The 20,839-nt window shown below is 40.6% G+C and overlaps 1 protein-coding gene across 4 annotated transcripts in view; it reads left to right on the forward strand.

The window, feature by feature from the left end:
* Positions 1–20,839, forward strand: part of FHOD3 (formin homology 2 domain containing 3) — a 394,692-nt gene that overhangs the window by 301,774 nt on the left and 72,079 nt on the right. For all 4 annotated transcript variants that reach the window (XM_080920362.1, XM_080920363.1, XM_080920364.1 and 1 more), the window contains one exon: positions 19,270–19,404. In XM_080920362.1, the coding sequence (XP_080776488.1) occupies positions 19,270–19,404 (135 nt within the window). The remainder of the gene's footprint in view (positions 1–19,269; positions 19,405–20,839) is intronic.

Genomic DNA, 20,839 nt, shown 5'->3' on the forward strand with positions numbered 1-20,839 from the left:
TTTTCTTATGCCACTTCCTGTCTACTTTCCATAGATGACACAAACATCTTGTCTGGGGCTGGAAAGATAGCTCAGCCATTAAGAGCACTGGCTTTTCTTCTAGAGGAGTTGGGTTTCATTCCTAATACCAACATGGTGGCTCATAACTGTCTGTGACACCAGTTCTAGGGGACCTAACACCCTCTTCTGCCCTCTGTGGGCACCAAGCATGCACATGGTACATATGTATGCACACAGGCAAAATGCTCGCACACACAAAAAATAACAACAAAGAATAAACATTTCTTCTAAAATATGTAGGAATGGATGTCTTGAGTTGCCCTTTAAAGATGGTTCCAGATGTTACATGAGCTCTGCAATTTGTCTCAGAGACTTTCCTCTCACTTTTGAATGGCTAACACTCTGTAGATCAGAAGAAAGTGAGACCACAGAGGTGCTATGTAATTAGTCTATGACTTACCAAAAGAAAGAAGAATTGTATGGATGCATGGAAGGAATTTAACTTGGCAAGCATGGTAGACCACCAGAAAGTCTCTGATTATTACTTCTGGAAGCCAGTGATTATGCAAGGATGTGTTTACAAGGATAAGGTAAGACCTATAATTTTAGAACAATTAAAAGCAGTTGTCCTTAATGGCAAGGGTACTGGAGGTGGAGAAGAGGTTTAGATTGATTTAGATTTCACTCACTAGGAAGCTTCTCCCCCCCCCCCCAAGGGTAAAATGCTGATTATACCCACCCTTTAGAGGGTGATTTGGTGAGGAAAGGAAATTGGCCACACGGGAGTGCTGCAGGAACTGACTGTCTGCAGCCAGGGGAGAAGGTGGGGAAGGATGGCAGTACATCGCTGGGCATCTACATGAGCGACTACAGAGCCCAGTTGCTTCAATTACCATGTTTGTGTTTTTTTAATGGTATCAAGGCTTCACATCTAGATTCTCTTTTGTGTACGTGGAAGTGCTTTACTGAACATAGGAGGCTTGGCTGGGGTGTGGAACAAACCAATTCCTATGATTACAGGAAGAAGAGGTGTCCAGTGGAGTTTGCCTCTTAGGGGTATTCAATTCATGGTCTAGGGTAGCTATGACTATACCGAACACAAAATTATAAATTTAGCAGATTATTCTTGTGGTGGAATGAGGAAGTATTTGTACATATATATACATGTATCTATGTATGATGAGGGTATGTTTGTGTTGTTGTTACTTGATTTCTGTTCTTGCACTTGAACTTTGTAGATGACAATTTTGCGTCACAATGCCATACCAAATAAATGTATGTATGCTTTCAACCCATAGAATAAGGGTCAGATACCTGGCACATGACACTAATCAATCCATACTAAGCTCTTAGATTTAACATTCAAGGATAACCCTAAATTGGGGATGTTTAGGGATAGTTAGGAGTTGGTGATAGGGAAATCAGTTGATGATAGTGTTTTTAGCATAGGTTATGTTACCCTTTAGGTTAGAGGTATGCTATGTGTAATCTTGGGGAGGTTACCATGGAGATGATCCTTGTCATTTTAGATGCAGGATTTGGATGCACAGTGAGGAATGTTGGAGTATGCCTGACTGGCTTTAGAAATCTCATGTTTGCTAGAAAACAGGTTCTTTGGAGACTAAGTTAGGTTCTGCCATGTGTTCACCACAGTACCTGGGCCTGCCCATGGTAGAGCTGTATCACAGCTCTGGCTGGAGGATCCAGTGAATCTCACACTCACTAGTTAAGAACAGTTTGTGGCAGAGGGGTTTTCCGAGTAGGAAAGTTATAGGAGCAGGAGGTCCATGAGCCAGAGATTCAAGCTGTAGAGACGTTATTCCTGGGACTTAAAAAGGGTCGCTTAAATGGCCTACTTCTCAACCTTTGGAAGCCCTAACCCATTTCTCTGACTGAGCTGGAAGGTCTGGATTCCAGGTTCTGAAAACACTCACTTAAGCATCTCCAATCCTGGTCTGTCAATCTGAAACAAAGAGTAAGACAGACTAGAAGAAAATAAAGTAGAGGTTGCAATTTCATAAGCATTCAAGATGGGGCATGCAAAGTGTAAGGCATCTGTGTGGCACGCAGGCTCTCAATAATGAAGTCTCTACAGTCCTCGGCTTGAGGCAAGCCACTCATGTTTAATTTCCTGAGAGCCTGAACATGGAAAGATGGTCACTAGGGGACAGCAATGACAGGACCTACTTTCTTAGACTCCTTTTATCTTTCATAGAATGCTTCTGCCATAGGAACTTGGTCACCTTTGCTACTGCCCACTGGCCAGTGACATAGATTTCTTAAGCTTATTCCTTTCTTTATATCTGCATACCCTTTCTGGGCACCACCGTGTGAGAATTTTTAAATTGTGTGATATTGGCTTGAAATGACAAGTGTGCACATTTATTGTCTCAAGAATCCATTGAGCCTGAATAGCTCCTTCTCTACCCTTGTTAGCTTGTTGTTTTGTTACTGCAATGATAAATGGATGGATGGATGGATGGATGGATGGATGGATGGATGGATGGATGGACGAATAAACAGATAAGAGATGAAAGATGGATTGGTAGAATAATATGTGGTAGAAAACTAGATGATAAATAGATAAAAAGAAATACAGATGAGTTTTTATCTAGATATAGATAAATGAAAGATAGATAACTAATAGGCAGATAGGTAGGTAGAAATTGGTAGATGATAGGAATATAAGGAGAGATGGATAGATTTGGATGGATAATCATCAGGTAGATAGATGTAAGTAGATGCTGGCTAGCTAGATAGGTGGATGCTTTGGACACTGGACCACAAATCACATTTTCCCACTGTTTAAGTGTATTATATTGACTATAGTCACAATAATGAACATTTTATACAATTTATTGTTAGAAAGCTAAATTCTTTGCACATTATTTACAATGTAATTACATATATATCAGATTTTTTGGTTCCATTGAGGCACATAACTATTTTTATTGAGATACATGCTCAGTAGAATTTGTTAGATTTATTACTTAGATTTTATATATCTATGTATTACAAAAAATGAAAAAAGCAGCTCAGGAAATACACTGAAATATTATGAACAGTAGTTGTGGTTTTGCAAGGAGAAACCCCTCACCTTTTGCTACCAATCATCACCACCCCCAAAACCAGTAAAATTAATGCCTGGACCCTGCTCAAGTCCAGAACATTAGAACTCTCATAATCTTTGGAAATGAGATTGAATTTTCAAAGCCTGAGGAAAAACAGGCCAGTGACAATGCCCCATAAGTTACCTTGGACTACTTTAAAAGTGGTCTTTTAAAATCTTTAAAACTTCTCACAAGCTTAAAGTTTTCTGTTCCTCAGGCTTGTTTAGGCATGTTGCTATGTGGGATGTTAATAAGACTTGGAATTCTATTGTAGTATTCAGGATTCTCTAGAGGAACAAAACTGATAGAATAAATCCATATAGTTAAAAGGGCTTTATGGGAAAATAGGTTATATATAGGCTTTGGTCTGATTAATCTGACAATAGCTGTCTCCTGACTGGAGTCTGGTAGATGTTCGGTCTGGTTTTCAGTCTACATCAGAATCCCAGAGAAGTGGGTTCTAACACCAGCAAAGGAATGCTTCAGCAGCAGAGTGGATTGACTTATCAGCAAGAGTGAAGCTAAGCAGGCAGAAAGCAAAATATTGCTTTGTCCATGTCGTTTTATGTTGACTGACACCAGGTATGGCTCAGAGTTACAGTGGTTCTTCTGACTGAAGATGATCTGGATTTAGGGTGCATTATCTCCCACCTCAAACAAACCAATCAAGAGAACTTTCTTGCAGGTGTTCCCAGATACTTAAATTTTAGTCAGTTCCAGATGTAATGCTGATATATATTCCAGATGTTAATTCTAGTCAAGTTGGCAGCCAAGATTAGCCATCCATCACAGTTATGTTGATCTAGAAAGAAAATACTGAAGAAAAACTTTATAAAATTAAATCAGTACAAGGATATTAAGGCAAATCTATCTCCAGTTCTGTGACAGTGTCATTTAGAACAACCTTCTAGAAACAGAAAGCTCAGCACTAATTTTTATAAAATTGGAATTTAGATTGTGCCAAAACAAAACAAGAAAGCTGGAACTGCTTACAAATATCCTCAAGGCTACGAGATGGAACTGTGTAATGATAGCAGGCTTTTAAAAATGCCTCAATTTGGCAAATGTGCTTTTTGAGCAGAGAAGTTCCAAATATTTTCCTTCTGAAAGACAACAGAATTAAAGGAATATTTGAACCATTTATTCAAGTATTCAAAGGAAACAAACAACCAACAACCACAATACAAGTTTGTCTGGGACTGCGAGCCTTGTTCCTTGCCTGCGATGCTGTGTCTCCGTCTCATGGGTCTTCACAGAAATGGTAGTAGGAGGCTGCTGGGTAGTGGTTAGACTCAGCAAGTTGAGTGAGTCTTCATGAAGGGCTAAGGGTAACTCAAGACAGTCAGTCCTTATGCTTAGACTAGAGTGTTTACTTAGGATGAGGACTACACAGAACTGCTTAGCAGGAGGACCTTGGAGGTTCCTTGGGGCCAGATTTTAGGAGGGACTTCCCCCAGACATGCTGACATAAACACCAAGAGACCTTGTGTACCATAAGCATGAACTCTGTCTTCTTGAAATAGTATCACTGCTTGCTGTAGGCAGGAGTCGCTTGCCTGCTTTCCAGAATAAAATCCAGAAACCTTGGATGCTCAGAATGACCTGGCTTATTATCGTTGTACCTGCTAAGGCTTTTCCTTCCTTCTAGGAGTGGCTAAGCCCAGTAATAACATCCCTTTAGGCAGTGAGAAGGACTGTGAGGCTTTATGGTGTGTATGATCAGAAAGTCAGCACTAGATCTACACTTCTAGGCAGCAACATGTTAGCTACAGGCACCATGCTGTTATATCTCTCATTTATCTGTATTTATTGTCACTGTACACACATTCAACAATGATTTGCCATCTCTCCCATCCCTGACCTCCTGATAATTTCTGTTCTATTCTCTTCATCTACATCTTTGACATTTTAGATGTTTTCTATAAGAAGGATTATGCAGGTCTGTGCATATAGCACAGTATAAAAATGCCTAACTACTGAATGAAAGGCCCTAGATTCAATTCCCAGTACTATACAATAGGGAGGTAGGTAAGTATATAATAGATAGATAGATAGGTAAATAGGTAAATAGATAGATAGATAGATAGATAGATAGATAGATAGATAGGTAGGTAGACAGGTAGACAGACAAATGGATAGTAGAAAAATTCATGTAGTGTTTTACATCTTAACTTTCCATAAATGACTTATTAAACAGCACAAACCCCATTCATGCTAATTATAAATAAGCAATATGTTTCTCCATTATGTTTTCATATGGCATTCCCTTCATCTGTTTCTCTGTTGATGAACATAGGACTTGTGCACACATGTTGACTGTTGTCAGCAATGCTAGGAGGAACATGAGCATGCAGGTATATTTTTAAGATCCTGAATTTAATTACTTTGAGCATATGACCTTAGGAATTGCACTACTACAGTATGACACAGATTGAACTACTTTAAATTCATGGGATGGTCTATGGACATTCCATGCATGCTGTATAAAATGTTAAGTTTGGGAGGAAGGACAGTGATAGTGGCACTTCTTCCTGTCCTTATAAAGGGACAATCCTAGTGTTTCTGTGCGCATGTATTTCTGAGACCAGTGTACATCTATATAATGTATAACAGTTATGTTCTGGATCATTTACACAAAGATTCACATGGCAACCAACCTTTCTCTTGCCTTGCCTTGCTCTTGAATAACCTGCCTCTTGTTCTGCCTTCCTAAGCAGTGCTTGGAGGGGAAACATTCTTTTTAACAGGCCACCATACTGTTTTTGTTCTGCATGCTGTTTCCCACCAGCCCACTCATAATAATACAACCTAGTCTTTTGCTAATACATATGTTGTAGTGGGGGTACTTTTAAGAACATGTCATTTTGTTCTTGTATGATTATCTAAAGGATGATCCTAATATAATTCCCAAAAATGGACTTAGTAAATCAAAATAGTGATATATTCATAGCACTTTAGGAGGTAGAGGCAAGAGTATTTTGAATTAAATAACATTCTTAGCTACATCAGTGAATTTGTTACTTGCATTTCTCTTACTTGTGTTGAATGTTTCTCATTTTCTTTCTACTCTTGGCTCATCTTCATTGGGATCTTTCCATTTTGAGTTGCAAAAACAGTCCCGAAGCCACAGTGGATCCTTTAAATTCTGTTTATGAAGTTTTTGATGTTGCATTAGTTTAAGAACATATTTACTGTGACTCACAGTTGAAGAAGACAGTCAATCATTATGGAAAAGGCATGTCAGCATATGTAGGTGGCACCTAACCATGTTGCATCTGTGGTCAAAATGTAGAGACTGGTGCAAGTGGGTAACCTGCTTACGATCTCCTTTTTACTTAGTCTAGTACTCCAGCCATGAAATGGTGCCTTCCGTACTTAGGGTGGGTCTCCTCTTTTTTGTTAACCTAATGTAGAAACTTCCTCACAGGTATACCCAGGGATATATCTCATAGACAATGCTAGATTCTGTCAATTTGACGGTCTTGTGGGTAGGCACATTTCAATTTTACCAGGTAAGTATACCAAACATTAATCCTTTTCATGCTCTGGATTTTGTATTTCCATTGAAGAAATCTGTTTCTCTTGTGTTTCCGTCTAGCGTTACTGTTTCTAACATTTTCATACCTGTGTATTTTATATGCTTGAAAATTAATATGGCAGAAGGGTCCCAACCTCGGTTTTTTCCTTTGTTTCAACACTGGATGTTTCTCATACCGTCAGGAAGGCAGGTTTGTTTATATGTTGATGTATACAGACCAGTTCCTGAGGAACAGCTCCCATCTCTTCCTAAAGCCCCGTTTTGGGATCAATCATTCTCGGTTGTTGGGAGCTCCCCTTCATCCCAGTGTTTGCAACTGGTGTGTGGCTACGTAGCATTGCTTTTATCCTGTGCTGTTGTGGAATTTGAGTGGTAATCAGCAATGCTGAAATAAAGGACACAGTCATACTTGGGGTGTGGGCACCAGGCAGCTGGCCTAAATCAGTGGCTTCTGTTTCCAGCTGAAGCTCCTCATTGATTTCTCATTTCCTTCGACGCCCATGAAAACCCAGTTGTGTGGTGACTACTCCGTCTTGGGATCTGTCATCTCCACCTTCATGCATTTCCTTCGTGTGTTGGTTGCTGCTGCTCTCCCCATGCCACCCACTAGCCATGCCTTTGACTTCTGTCCTGCGTGTAGCTTGCTGGCACCGGTGCCTTCCCCATCCTAATGGTTTTCTGCACATGGACCATTTGTTCTGCATGAGCCCCATGCGTGTCTCTTCCCTTCCCTGTCTGCTTTGGCTTAATTTCTTGAGCTGATCTTGCTAGATTCTACATGTGCCTCATTGTTCTCCTTGTCTGGGGTTTCAGACCACCGCTCTTTACAGAGATGTGATCTCTGTGCTTTTTTGGATCCCAAATACTTGCTGGCTGGCTTCTATCATTTGATCTGCTTAGAATTGTTTGTTGTTGTTGCTTTTAATTGTGTCGGTGGAGTTGAGATTTCCACTGTCCAGTGGAGCATTTTAAAATGTAAATTGGCTGATCAACCCAGATAAAGAAATAAAACAAAACTAAACATTGAAATAGCAGGACATGCTGTGTAAAGGGCATCCTGCTTCTTCGTGACGATACCTGATGTCACCCTGAAACCAGTGCAGTGAAGCTCTGCCATCCAGTTGTAGAAGCTGTCTGCTCTTCCTGCTGTGGGAGTCTTGCTTGCATGCCACCAGCTTTTTGATAGCAATGAGAGGCTCTGGAAAGCTAAGTGTGGTCCTAATTAATCCATCGCATTCCATCCAAAGTGCAAACGAGTAGGAATGCATTGCTGGAGTAAGTTTATGTAGGGTCCGATGACACCACATCATGAGTTTGTCCTCTAGAGACCCTGAGCTCTGCATCAGGCCCCAACCTACCCAAGAACTCCTGCCTTCAACACATGCTAGAGAGTTTTCCCATCACATATGTATTAGATATTGGACTCCTCACCAGTACCATTATAGCTTAAGGTTGTCAAGCCTGAAATTGGACACTGCCACCGGCTATGTTCCATTCCCTTTCTGAAATACAGCTCTGAGTAGGTGGCTTTTCCTTCTTGTGAACCTTGACTGCGTCCTTGATGTCTAGTGGCAGGCCCCATATGATTAAGCTTACAACTGGCAGCTCTCACATCCGGGTTCTGTGTGGGCCTTCATCAACCTTGTTTCCACTTGACTGCACAGTCTAACTGGACTCCAGCCCCAAAGAAGTTATCCAATGAAGATACAAGGATTTCCCAAGGCTCTCTGTTCAGACTCAGTATATCTTCTCTCTGGTCTCCTTGTTTGATTCCTCTTCATATGCTAAGATGAAAGAAAATGACATTTGTTCCACATAACCTCCCTGACTTGTCCACACTGAATGTGTTGTGGATATACTCTCCTGTGCCTCTGCTCTGGTTTTTCGGCATTTGTAGATACACACGTATCCCTAGGTTTCTAAACTGGTGTTCTCTTACATCCTGTGGTCTCAGACTATGCACCTTGGGCCTGCAAAATCATTCAGTGAAGATGGCTCACCTTTGTCAACTGGTCACTCACTTTGTTAAAGAACTTGAAGACTACAGTAAGCAGGACTGTAGCCTGGAGAACCTGGCATTCATGTGACTTTTCAGGATCAATTTAGTGTCTATTTGATGGGAGTGTTTTATGCTGCTCCATGTTCTTGGTTCCACATTGCTGCCTTCAGAGCTCTACAATGCAGCAATATTCAGTTATGTTTCTTGCATGTCCTTCCTGCTAGGTGAGCTTTAGCCAGAAGCTATGCTTTCCCAGTCTTCACAGTCCAACAACCAGCTCACCCACCCTCTTCCTATACCTTTGCCAAAGCCTGCTTCCTGTTTTTCCCCTTCGAACAGTTGGATTTGCATAGTTTTCTCTCGTTTACCTAGAGTAACCTTAAGTATCTGTATTATAATTCTGTTTGCAATTGAGAGGATGTTTTTGCATGACTTTGAGGCTTAAAGGAGGCCTATGGCTTGGAGGGTCAAGTACAGATGGGATCAGGTTCCCAAGAACTGAGCACCTACTAAGAGCTCTGAAGTAAGCCTGTGTGGCACAACCCCTATCCAGCATGCTCTTGGAGTGGGACAAATAATTCTCAGTTGTCCCTGTTTCCACTGGCATTCTACAAAGACTACAGATTACAAAGGAGATTGAGTACAATTGCCCACTCAAAACATGCACCCCAGTTCTTTAGTACTTATACACCTTCACCTTCCCCCACCATTCCCTGCAGGCCTAGCAACTAGGAATAAACAAATGTTGCTTTATAACATAGGCCCCTTGCTTCTGGCTTGATTTTGGACAGGCTGTGTGCAGGGGGGCGCTAGTCCTACCAACTAGTGGTTTGTATATATTTGCAAACCATGATTTGCATAGAGCAGCTACTTACTGCATGTGTGTACTGTGCTTGGACATGTTAATTCAGCATTGCTGGAATCACACACCCTGTCCTTCACTTCCTAGGGATTACATATTTATTGTAGACAAAGAAGCAAACAAATATAGAGTTTCCATTGTCATGACTACCTTGAAGAAAGTGAGCCTTCATAGAAGAGTCAAGAAAAGACAGGTCATGGTGTTGGTGGAGGGAGGGTCAGGATAGGTCATGCAAACAGGAAGAGCCTTCTTTCAGTGGGACACCCCCTTTGTGTACATGAAGTTGGGCTGCCAGCATAAGACGCATCGTAATTTTCCCTAAGATTTACTTGGTGAAGGTTGGGAGTAGGGACAGACAATCAAGAGGCGCTAAGGAGGGAGTGAGTATGTGTTTCTTTAAAACATGATTTTGAAGAACTGGATGAGATGGGGAGATGATGTGGTGTAAGTCTGGTGTTCAGAGATGAGGCAAGTTTGCAAACAGAGAAAGCATTGATCCCCAGTGGGAGACAGAGAGGGACAGGATGGATGTCAGCCTGTCAGCCTGTCAGCCAGGCCTGCCAGACAGCTGGTGGCAGTCAGTGCTTCTGAAAGCTGCCAGGAGACTGAGGAGACATGAAGCTGTGGGGACCTGGAGCCATGACAAGAGAGGACTGGCCTCCTTTGTGCTGGAGAACTCATGGTCTTGGATAGAAGGCTGGAAATTCAGAGGGAAGGAGAGAACAGACAAGACAGGCTCTGTGCCAAGGTCATGGCCGGCAATAGCGGCCAGGAGATGGCTGGTGCCTGAGGACAGCCAGGGCCTGAAGGGATGGCTCTGTGCCTGCTCATGAGCCAGTCAGGTAACGTGAGACTCCCTAGGGACCAAGCTCCCTGTGTGGACCCTTTGAGTCCTTCCCATGGCCTAGAAGCTCAGAGCTATGCAGGCACAAAGTGTGTAAGCTCCAAAGATAAGAAAGTAAAGGGAACCTGCAGGTGACAACCCTCTGGACAGCAGGAGTCCCCAGGGCTTTTGCATGGTGACAGAGAACAGTAGCATGTTCTTGGAGTTAGCTCTAGGACCTTTTTACTCCCTCACTTAAAAAAAAAAATTTCCTAGCATAGGGTACTGTAACTTGAAAGTTGGGTGTCCACCAAAGGACCAAGTGTTAACGGTAGGTACTCTGAGTAGGTTGTTGAGTCTTTAGGAGGTTGAGCTGAGAGAAAGGCCTATAGGTCCTTGGGGACATATCCTCTAGAAAGATTGTGGATCCCTGGCTCTTTCCTTTCTCTCTTCCTGGATTTGTGACGTGAGCAGTTTGGGCCTGCCACCTGATCTCTCTGTGATGTGCCACGCCCCTAAACAGTGGCACTAGAGGGTTTAGTACTACATCTGTGAGCTAGGATGTTTTCTTCACCGGAAGTTAATTCCATCAGCCAGGTCATTCTTTAGTACCTAGGTCATGTGACAGTTTCCTGGTTGGGGTCAGGGAGGAGAGATATGACACCCATCTCACTGGTCAATATAGTATCTTTGTTCTATTGTTCTGTGAGTATTAAATCTTTCTATTGCATTTTCCATGTGAACTAAGTGATAATTATAGTATAAAAACAAAACAAAACAATAAAAACAAAAAAAAAACTTTGCTTGGCTTTTTGTTAATATTTAATCAGAGATTACATTTTTATGTGGAAAATATTTGCTTCTTTTACCAACAATATTTTATTATTTTACTTTATTTATTTTACTAACCAAAGGGTACTTATTTCCTCAGCCATTTTCACAGTAAGATTGCCAAATAAAAATTCCATCACATCCTTTCTCCTCTTTTTTTTTTCCTCCCATGTAATCTTAGAGGTTGAAAGGGTGGAGAAGGGTGGAAGAAAGAAGAACCTATGTAATGGCAGAGGACCAGTTACAGTTTGCTTTGAGTTTTTCTTCATTTAGGACAGCGTTAGCTGTGGGTTTGCCATATATACATACATACATACATACATATATATACATATATATAGGTGTATATATATATATATGATCTTTTTGTCTTAAGGAATAAGGTCATTGATTTATGACCTAAAAACATGTAGGCATGTAATGTGAGAAATTTCCCTTTTAGCTATATTCTTCAAGTTTTTGCTTATATTTACCTTTGATTTGTTCAAAATGCTCCTAAACTTCTTTTCTCATTACCCATGGGTTATTTTAACTTATGAGTATTTGTAGGTCTATAAACTTTCATTCTGCTATAATATTGAAATTAATGAAATTTCAATCAATTAACTAACTTACTTTTATCTTCTTTAATTTTTTTAAACTTGGTGAGTTTTAGCTCATAGCCCAGGCTCTCTTCTCTCATAGAAAATTTTCTGTGATCACTTGCATAGAATTTATTTCCCGCTGTAGGGTAGAATGTCCAACAAGTGCAGTTTGTGTGCTGGTGTTATTTCAGTGTTCTATGTTCTTACCAAGTTTTTGTCCACAGGTTCCACCAATTTCTGAGAAAATAACAAGATCCTAACCTATAACTTTATATTTACTTGTCCTTTGCAGATTAAATTTTTTCTTTATGTCAAAGTTTGTTTATTGGTAAATAAATGTTTATAATTGCTACATTTTCCTGGTGACTATGGTCTTTTATCATGTTGAAAGGGCTCACTTTATCCCTGATAAAATATTTTAATCATGAATGTATGTTTTCCATACTTTGATTTGAACATAAATTATGTTTTATATTTAAGTGGGTTTAGTGTTGGCAATTTACTTGCAAAGGTCTAACAATCTCTGCTTGCTAAGTGGAGTATTTAGACCATTTATATTTAATGTGACTATTGATTAAATTGAGTTTGGGTTTATATAATTGCTGTTATATGTGTTTAAATTGTTCTTTTTCCATTTAATTACCTTTGCCAATTTTAGTGTCTATTTTTATTAGTCTGTTTTCTTTCATTTCTTGCCTTATTTGTAATAACACTATTTAATGTTGACACTTTTCAACATTTACAGTATTTATCTTAACTAATTGTATTCATACAATCTTATAAGTATACTTTTGTTTTTACTTTTATATGCCTTGTAATCCTGCAGTGAATTGCTGTTCTGCTTGTTTTAAATAGTTTCTTGTTTTTAAATAATGTTTAAAGAATATTTGCCTCTTTTTTATGGGAACCAAAGTTGCCAGATGCTATCATTTACCTTCTGCTAGCATTTCTTGTGCTGTAAATCTAGGACTTAGATTTCTCTTGTTGAAAAGGTCTTTTTTCTTTTTCCTTGACTTTTTCTTTCAGTATATTTATATATTGGCTAGGTGGATGTGTTGGTTGCTTTTCTTACTGCTGTAACAATGTAATGAACATAAACAACTTCAGGGAGGAAATGATTATTTGGGCTCACAACATGGGAGTTGGAGAGTGGGCATCTAGTCTCATTATTTCTGCAGTCAGTATGCAGAGGGAGATGAATGCTGGTGCTCAGACCACCTTCTCTTTTGTATTGTATAGGAGATTTCTAGCCCATGAAACAGAACTGACCATGTTTAGAATGGGTCTTCCCTCTTAGACTCCCCCAAAGGTTTGTTTTCATTGTGAATCTAAAACCCTTCAAGTTGACAGTGAAGGTTATTAATAGAAGGACTGGAGGACACCAGGAGGACAAGCCTTTGAGTTAACTAAGTAAGGAACATATGCACTCACAGAGACTAAAACAGCAAGCATAGGGCTTACATGGGTTTGCACCAGGATGTTTGCATATATATTATAGTTACCAGCCTAGTATTTTTATGGGACTCTTGACTATGAGAACAAGTGAGTCTCTCACTCTTGTGCCTGCTCTTGGGACACTTTTCCTCCTGTCGGGTTCCCATGTCCAACTTCGACATGATAACTTTTGCTTCATCTTGTTATATTTTATTTTGTCATATTTGGTTGTTGTCTTTTGGAAGTCTGTTTTTTTTCTAATAAGAGATAGAAAGGGAGAGTGGATCAGAAGGGGAAGGTGGTAGGTGATGAGGAGTAGATGGAGGGAAATATATATATATATATATATATGTATATATATACACATATATATTTCTCATACAATATATGTATATTAGAAAATAAAAGAAAAAAGGAAAGAAAAAATATTGCTAAAATAAAGAATGTGGGAGACCAATAACTGTACATCTCTCAGATTTTAACTAATGAGAGAGTTTGAAAACTATTATGTCATCTCCACTTTACCTTGTCTTAGAAGCATTTACAGAAAGCCATGGCATGTTAAATAGCAAAAGAAAAAAAAAGTTAACCAATTCTTTGTCTAAAAACATATTCAACAATCTGATTATGGTACAATAACATTTTTGAAATACCTAATAAAGAAGGACTAGAACAGCCACGTGGAAATTGTATATCTTCGCATGGAAAATATTCTAGATTAATTAGTCCAGAGGACAATTTAAAGGTCAATTATAAAATGTTACATCTCTGTAAATAATAACAGAAACAGCGCTTAACTCTACAGGCTGTGTCCGGGCTAAAGCAAGGGCTCCAAGGCTTAGGTGAAAGTTTCTGTGTCAAAAGAATAGACGTTTGATCTTTACAAGCTCCAGGCAACTTGCTCAGGATGTATTTAGAACTGTGATTTCTGGACGAAGCGTGCATGAGGAGGGAGTCTTCTTTTTAGTGTATTTATTATACCTACTTCTAGGTAGCTGCTTCAACATATGTGTCCATTATCCTCAGGAATTTTCTACTTATAAACACATATAAACTAGATAGTTCTTGGTACAATTTAAAGAAAATACATTTTCTAGTTTAAATAACACCCCTCCCCCAAAGACTTGATGATGATATTGGTGTCTTCACTACTTAGGCTACACTGTCTTCCCTCCCATCCAATTTTGACAAGAGTTGCCACTTTCACCACGACCCCTTGTACCATGTATCTGTCTGCTCTGGCTGCCTTTAAGGTTATCTTCTTGTCATTGATCTTTAGCAAATTGAATTTGATATGTGTTGATATGGTTTCTTGGTATTTCTGATACTTGGAAGTTAATGAAATCCTTGGGCCTGGTGCTTTGTAGTTCTTGTTATTTGGGACACTTTCAGTATCTTTTTTTTTCCAGCTTTCCCTCCCTGTGATTGCTTCCAAGCTTCCTTGGTATGCCATGGATCCCCCTTTTCCTTGATTTTTAAACGTGTTGCTTGTTGAATACTGTTGTCATTATTTGTTCAAGTCCACCAGTTTCCTGCAATCCCAGTTTATACTTTCAGCTGGGCTCATATTGATTGTGTGGCTCATTGAGCCTATGGGCTTTAGTTAGAATGACTGTACGCGCGCGCGCACACACACTTTTCATACATCAGAACTTTTGAATCAATATAAATCTTACCTTGTTGAGCACACAACATTCCTTCATTCTTAGGCTTGGTTGTGTAATATACTTTTCTGAGGTCTTGTGCTTTTAGGTTTGTTAGCCCCAGCTGTACTGAGCATAATATTTTTCCCTGACTGAGTCATGACACCTCTTAGAACTTGAATCTCTCTCTTGAACGGCCTGCATGGCTGCAGACTATTGGGTGTGGTGATGGATGAGTTTAGCAAGTAGCTAAGATTATGGAGTGACTTTTATTGTTCTACATTTAGATTTCATTGGAGGCCACTTAAAGTTGCCAGCTTCTTCTGATCAGACATAGAAAGAATGTTCCCATGACCCTTCCTATTTGGGTCAGCCCTAGAGCATAAGTAACATCTAAAATTAGTTGTTAAAAGTGACAGCCATGTTTTACCTCCTGGTTCTCTACCCTAGTAATATTGGCCATGCTTGTTTTGATAGAATCCAGTTTCAACTTGCTTTACTCAGGTGTGGTCAATCAGCAGCTCTCCCTGGGCTCAGTACTGGCTGTATCTAAATGGAGTAATTGTCTGGCTCTTGGCTGGGTGGACAGGAGACCATAGCACAAGGTTGATTGTACAGACGCCTTACTTGAGTCCTGCTTACACTGTGGTACTTGGGGGACTCCCACGGCTAACAGGAGAGTGATCATCTTTGTGGAATACGAGGCCTCTAAGTGAGGGTTTTATTGCTGTGTTGAGCTGAATAAGTTATGTGACCAGTCTGGATTCAGTAGTTGGGGAAGTGGGTCTGTGAGCATGTAGGCGTGTGAGTGCATGTGGGGGCAGGAGACAACCTTGAATGCTGTTCCTCAGGAGCTCTCTAGTTTGTCTTTATTGAGACAAGTTCTCTCACTGGCTGGGAGCTTGCCACGTTGACTGGGCTGCCTGGCCAGTGAGCCCCAGAGATTTCCTTTTTTGCTTCTTCCTGAGTTCTGGTGTTTCTAGAACATTCCACCACACCTGGCATAGTTTTAAATGCAGGTTTTGGGGTTTTAACTAAGGTCCTTGTACTTGCAAGGACATAACTTCAACTGAACTATCTCCCCAGCCAAAGGCTGTTGTGAGAGGAAGCTCTAACCCTAACCCTGTACCACTGAGGTCTGTTTTATAAGATACTGTCCATCCATTCAAACTTACTGTGCAATAAATAAAACAGCAAGACTGAGCTTTGCCTAGAGCTTGCAGAGGTTAGCTGGCAGACTGTCTTAAATGCTTCTCAACTGTTTTAAAAACTGAAGCTAACGTTGGTCTCTCCTGTTTGTCTCGGCTTTGTAGAAACACTTCCAATTTCATGTTTAGTCTGTCTGCAGATTCTTAGATCAAGCTGGTGCCAACTCATCATCAAAAGGGGAAGACTGCTGATGAGAAACCCCCACCCCCACTCTAGATCACATCATCTCTGTTGCATTCACTCAGCCCAGGGCATCAGTTAGTTCTATTCGGAGCTAAGAGACAACCCAAGCCACTTGAGGTCGGGATTAGACTGGTTTCCTCAGTTTGTTGGGTAAACTGCTTTTCTATGGGAAAGCAGGAGAGTCTTAGGGAAAGGTGACTATTCCCATGGCTTGGAGCAAAATGACCTGCTTACTTCCAAATCTTAAAATCATTCTCTCTATCAAGTATATAATTTCAGTTCTTTCTGGAACCAATCCTTTATTATCAGCATTGGCACAATGGAAATAATGCTAAATTTTTATGAGAAAAACAATGTCCTTCAAGTTTCTCTCCTCTCTCAAATAAAACCAAATGCTGAAGGTCAATACTCTTTATTGCTAATGACCATGTAGGAGATATCTCGGTCCCTGGCAATAGTACAAACTTTCAGAAGGAATACACCAGGATTCTTAGATAAGACCTGAGGTTCAGGAAAACACCGTTGCTGTCAGGCAAACAGGGATATAGGTGATGTTAGCCTATGGAGAAGGGAACATTTATCTCAGGTCAGAGGATGCATATGAAGACCAAGTTATGAGTCGTCAGATGCTTGCCTGTGTTCCTGGAAGAAATAGGGAGAGCACATGGATTCTAAAGCAAAGAAAAATCAAATTGTGTAGCACATTATAGCACAGGTTGCTTTAGTATGTTTTTTTAAAAAAAAATATTTAGGATGTGTGTGTGTCTGTGTGTGTTTATGTCCTGGGTGATGACCTCCTTCAATCAGCCCACTTCTCAATTGTGTACCAAGCTCATGCTCACCCCTGGCTGCTGTGGATAGAAATGGATTTTAACATTTTATGAGACAATGTTCTGCTTTTTCTTATTCAAATTGATGATGACGATTGACTCATTTATAAAGTTTCTTAAAGAGTCCATTAGAAGTGGTGATTTAGATATGTATTTGCTTAAGAGAATTAAAATCTTGGCCCCGTTTTATACTTCTGTGTATGGATTTGATGCTGAAAATATATAAAATTGTACAATTAATGAGAATTTTTTCCAGATTTATTTCCTTACTATTTTCAACTTAATTGCATTATGACCAGGAAGGAAGATCATATGACTTGAGTTCTGGTCATCAATTCATTCAAGATTCTAATGGTACAATTTGAGTTTTTTATGTTTATGGGGGTAAAATGTGTTTTCTCTAATGTGGGGCATCAGATTGATGGGTTAAATGAATTTATTACTTATATTAATATCGTTAATGTCTATCAATCATGCAAGAGATTAAAGGAGTCTTTTTCCTTTTGTGCATTAGATTTTCCTAAACATAACATTTTAAAAATTGCAAAAATAATAGCAGCTCAGTGACTATAGAATCTATACAGCATAGTATGGGCTTTTTAGGGTGAAACTCAGTTCTGTCTATGCCTGTGTGAGAACTTCTTAGTGCCTCCCCTGTGAGCCTGGAAGACAGACCTCGGTTAAAAGGCTAGGGAATGGTATTCCTCCATGTCTCCACTGCTGTAGGTAACTCACATTTACCAGTGAGGATGTCTTGGATCTCTTGGCAGAGTATGTGATGTAGAATTCCATCTTTCTGTAGCACCAAGGGGCTCCATGTCCCCAACTGTGCAAGCATATTATCTCTGAATTCACACATGCTTTTGTTCGCTCTGCATTGTTGGGTTCAGAGACTATATTTTGGAGGTGTTTGTATCTTATATTTGGAAGGTTCAGTTGACAAAGGAAAGCAAATGCTCACAGTGTATTTTATTTCTGAGAGGCCCAGCAGACTCTCCAGCTCCCCCCCCCCCGTTTTTAAATTTTTCCTTTAGTTACCTAGTCTTCTCACACCTCACCCTTCCCTTTCTTAACATTTTCTGTGACCTCCCCCATACCAGTGGCACCCCACCGTGGCCCCCACTCAGTTGAGAAGGATCCAATTTTTATATGAACTCTGGCCAAAAGTGAGAGCTGGCCTTTGGAATGGATGATTCTTAACACTGCAGAAAATTTCCTTAATTGGATTTTTTTGTTTTTGTTTTTGTTTTTGCTTTGGCCCCTGTCATGTCTTTTCTGTCTGTCTATCTTCTGAACACCATGTTTTAAGATGACACCATTATTTTGAGATATACACAGAGAAGTTAGTATATGGTAAAATGTATGAACAGAAAAATTTTAGGCTGAGAGTCGATTCTAGTTGGTCAAAGTCTTAATGTAAACAAATTTTAAATATAAGTGTAATGGTATCTAATGTATAAATATGTGTACACACATGCAATGTCTTTTCCTGGATTTCTGTTTATAGTGGTTCCCATGACTGTGACTGATGATCACTTACTAGCCAAGCGTGTTGCTTGGTGTTTTATATGCATTGTTCTCTCCAGTCCTACCAGCATGCGAGGCTGTGTGCTTATCACCATTTACACTCAGGCTTCTGAGGTAGAAAGTCTTGTGATGCTGAGTGATACAGGCACTACATGGATGCTGGACCCCCATCCAGACCCATCAAACAGGGATTGATTTCTGCTTCCATGCTTTACACTGTCTGTATTGTCTGTATGTGCATGTCTACACACACACACACACACACACACACACACACACACGTGTGTGTGTGTAGTATGTATGTGTGTACATGCATGTTTCTCTACATGTATGTTGGGGAAGTACATGTACATATGTGCATGTGTGTTGATGGAAGCCCGAGCTGATATTGAGAATCATTCTCTATGACTCTTCTACCTTTAATCATTGAGGCAGGGTCTCTGAAACAAACCAAAGCTTGCAGCCATAGCTAGATGACTGTCTCTTGGGGGCTCTCCCGTCTCTACTTTCCTAGACTGGAATTTATGGGTAGGCTACCACACCATAACTCATCACTTACATGGCTTGTTGGCCTCTGAGCTCTGGACTCTGGTTCGCAAGGCAAGAGATTTAACCACTGAGCCATCTCCCCAGGCCCCCACTCTATGTTTGTGTCCATAGCCCCAGCCACTAAAACAGGATTGGTTGTGTCTTTAGGTCATCACCAAGTGGCCTTCTCACTTCCTCGTATCGGCAGCACCAAGAGTCACTGGCAGCAGAGAGAGAGCGGAGGCGGCAAGAGAGAGAAGAAAGACTGCAGAGGATAGAACGGGAAGAAAGAAACAAATTCAAGTAAGGATTTTAAGATCAGTTCAACTGCACTGAAAACTTAGAGCGCTGACTTCCAGCTTCCTAAGTGGGCCAGGAAGCAGCTTGTTTGCTCCCAATCCTGTCTGGATCTTTGAAGAGGAGTAAGACGCACCTGCAGCGGGCTGCTGGGAAGTGCCCTGGCTTCCTGTAGCCATGTGGCAGGAAGGCAGACAGCAAAATAGAATTAGGGTTCTGTGCCTCCTCGGATCACCGTTAGTTAAAGTGGCCTTACCCAGGACACAGAGCCCAACTGCCTCAGTGCAATTCCTCCCTGAAGGTCCTCATGTTTTATTTATAGCCTATCAGATGTCAGAGAGAAAAATCTATTTTCCAGCTTTCTAGTTTATTCTTTGCTCCCTGTAGCGACCACATAGTCATTATATGTGTGTATTGTATGTGTAGATACATATCTGATAAACTTTTTCTTATATAACGTGCACTGCTTTGTCCCATGGAGGAATTTTTGTACCAGTTACTCCCAGCCCACTGTCGCTGATCTTCTGCTCTCTATCTGCCTCCATGGATGTTTCCCATGACAATGTCTCATCCCCACTGAGCCCAGTGTCCCTCCGTGTCCCCTTTGCCAGTTTGCCTGCCTGTTCTCTATCTTCCGGGCCCTGCTCCTTCCTGTCCCTGCCCTGGATTTTACCTGCCCTGCTTTGCAGGACTCACAACATACAGTCTTCCCCCACAGTTCTTCCCCGCCCTCTTTCCATCCGCATCCCTATCCCTTCTCGCTACCCCTCCCACAGGACCAACATTTTCCCTTTTCATGTTTCTCCCCATCTCTGCTTCCCATTGCCTTAGCTTAGTTTCTTTGGCAAATGTTCCCAATTATGCTCAGTGGCATCATGAAAGGACACAAGGCCCAAGCAGTGAGAATTTACAAGTAAGTTCTGGCTTCCCCAGAGGCTGGGAAGAGCATGTGTCATTGTAGTAATGACCCAGATATGAGAAGAATGTGAAATACCATGAGCTGTCAAAATATTGTCAAGTACAGCATAGACAAATCAACCTGTCCACAACCTCTCTGAGGCAGTTCCAAAAGTTGCTTAAAAATCCAGTTGTTAAAACCCCTGGAACAAGTTAAATGCTTCCTGATTTATGGGATATGAGAAATTTTACCATCAATTAGCAGCTGGGAATTTGCCTCAAAATATGCAGAAAATTTGCAGATGAAGTTATGCATCCTAAGTCTTATTGAAAATCATTTAAAGTCTGGTACATGTCTCTCTGCCTCAAGAGAAAACAAGACCCCCAGCACCAGAGAGAGCTGGGGGTTGGGAGGGAGGTTATTAAGCACTTTCTATGAAAGCATGAAAACCAACTTTAACCCTTTGAACCTATGTGGTAAGTCTGTCTGTGGTGGCATGGGCTTGTAATCCCAGTGCCAGGGAGGCAGAGACAGGAGGATCCC

This window comes from Micromys minutus (genome assembly GCF_963924665.1).
Source record: "Micromys minutus genome assembly, chromosome: 8".
Classification (NCBI taxonomy): Eukaryota; Metazoa; Chordata; class Mammalia; order Rodentia; family Muridae; genus Micromys; species Micromys minutus.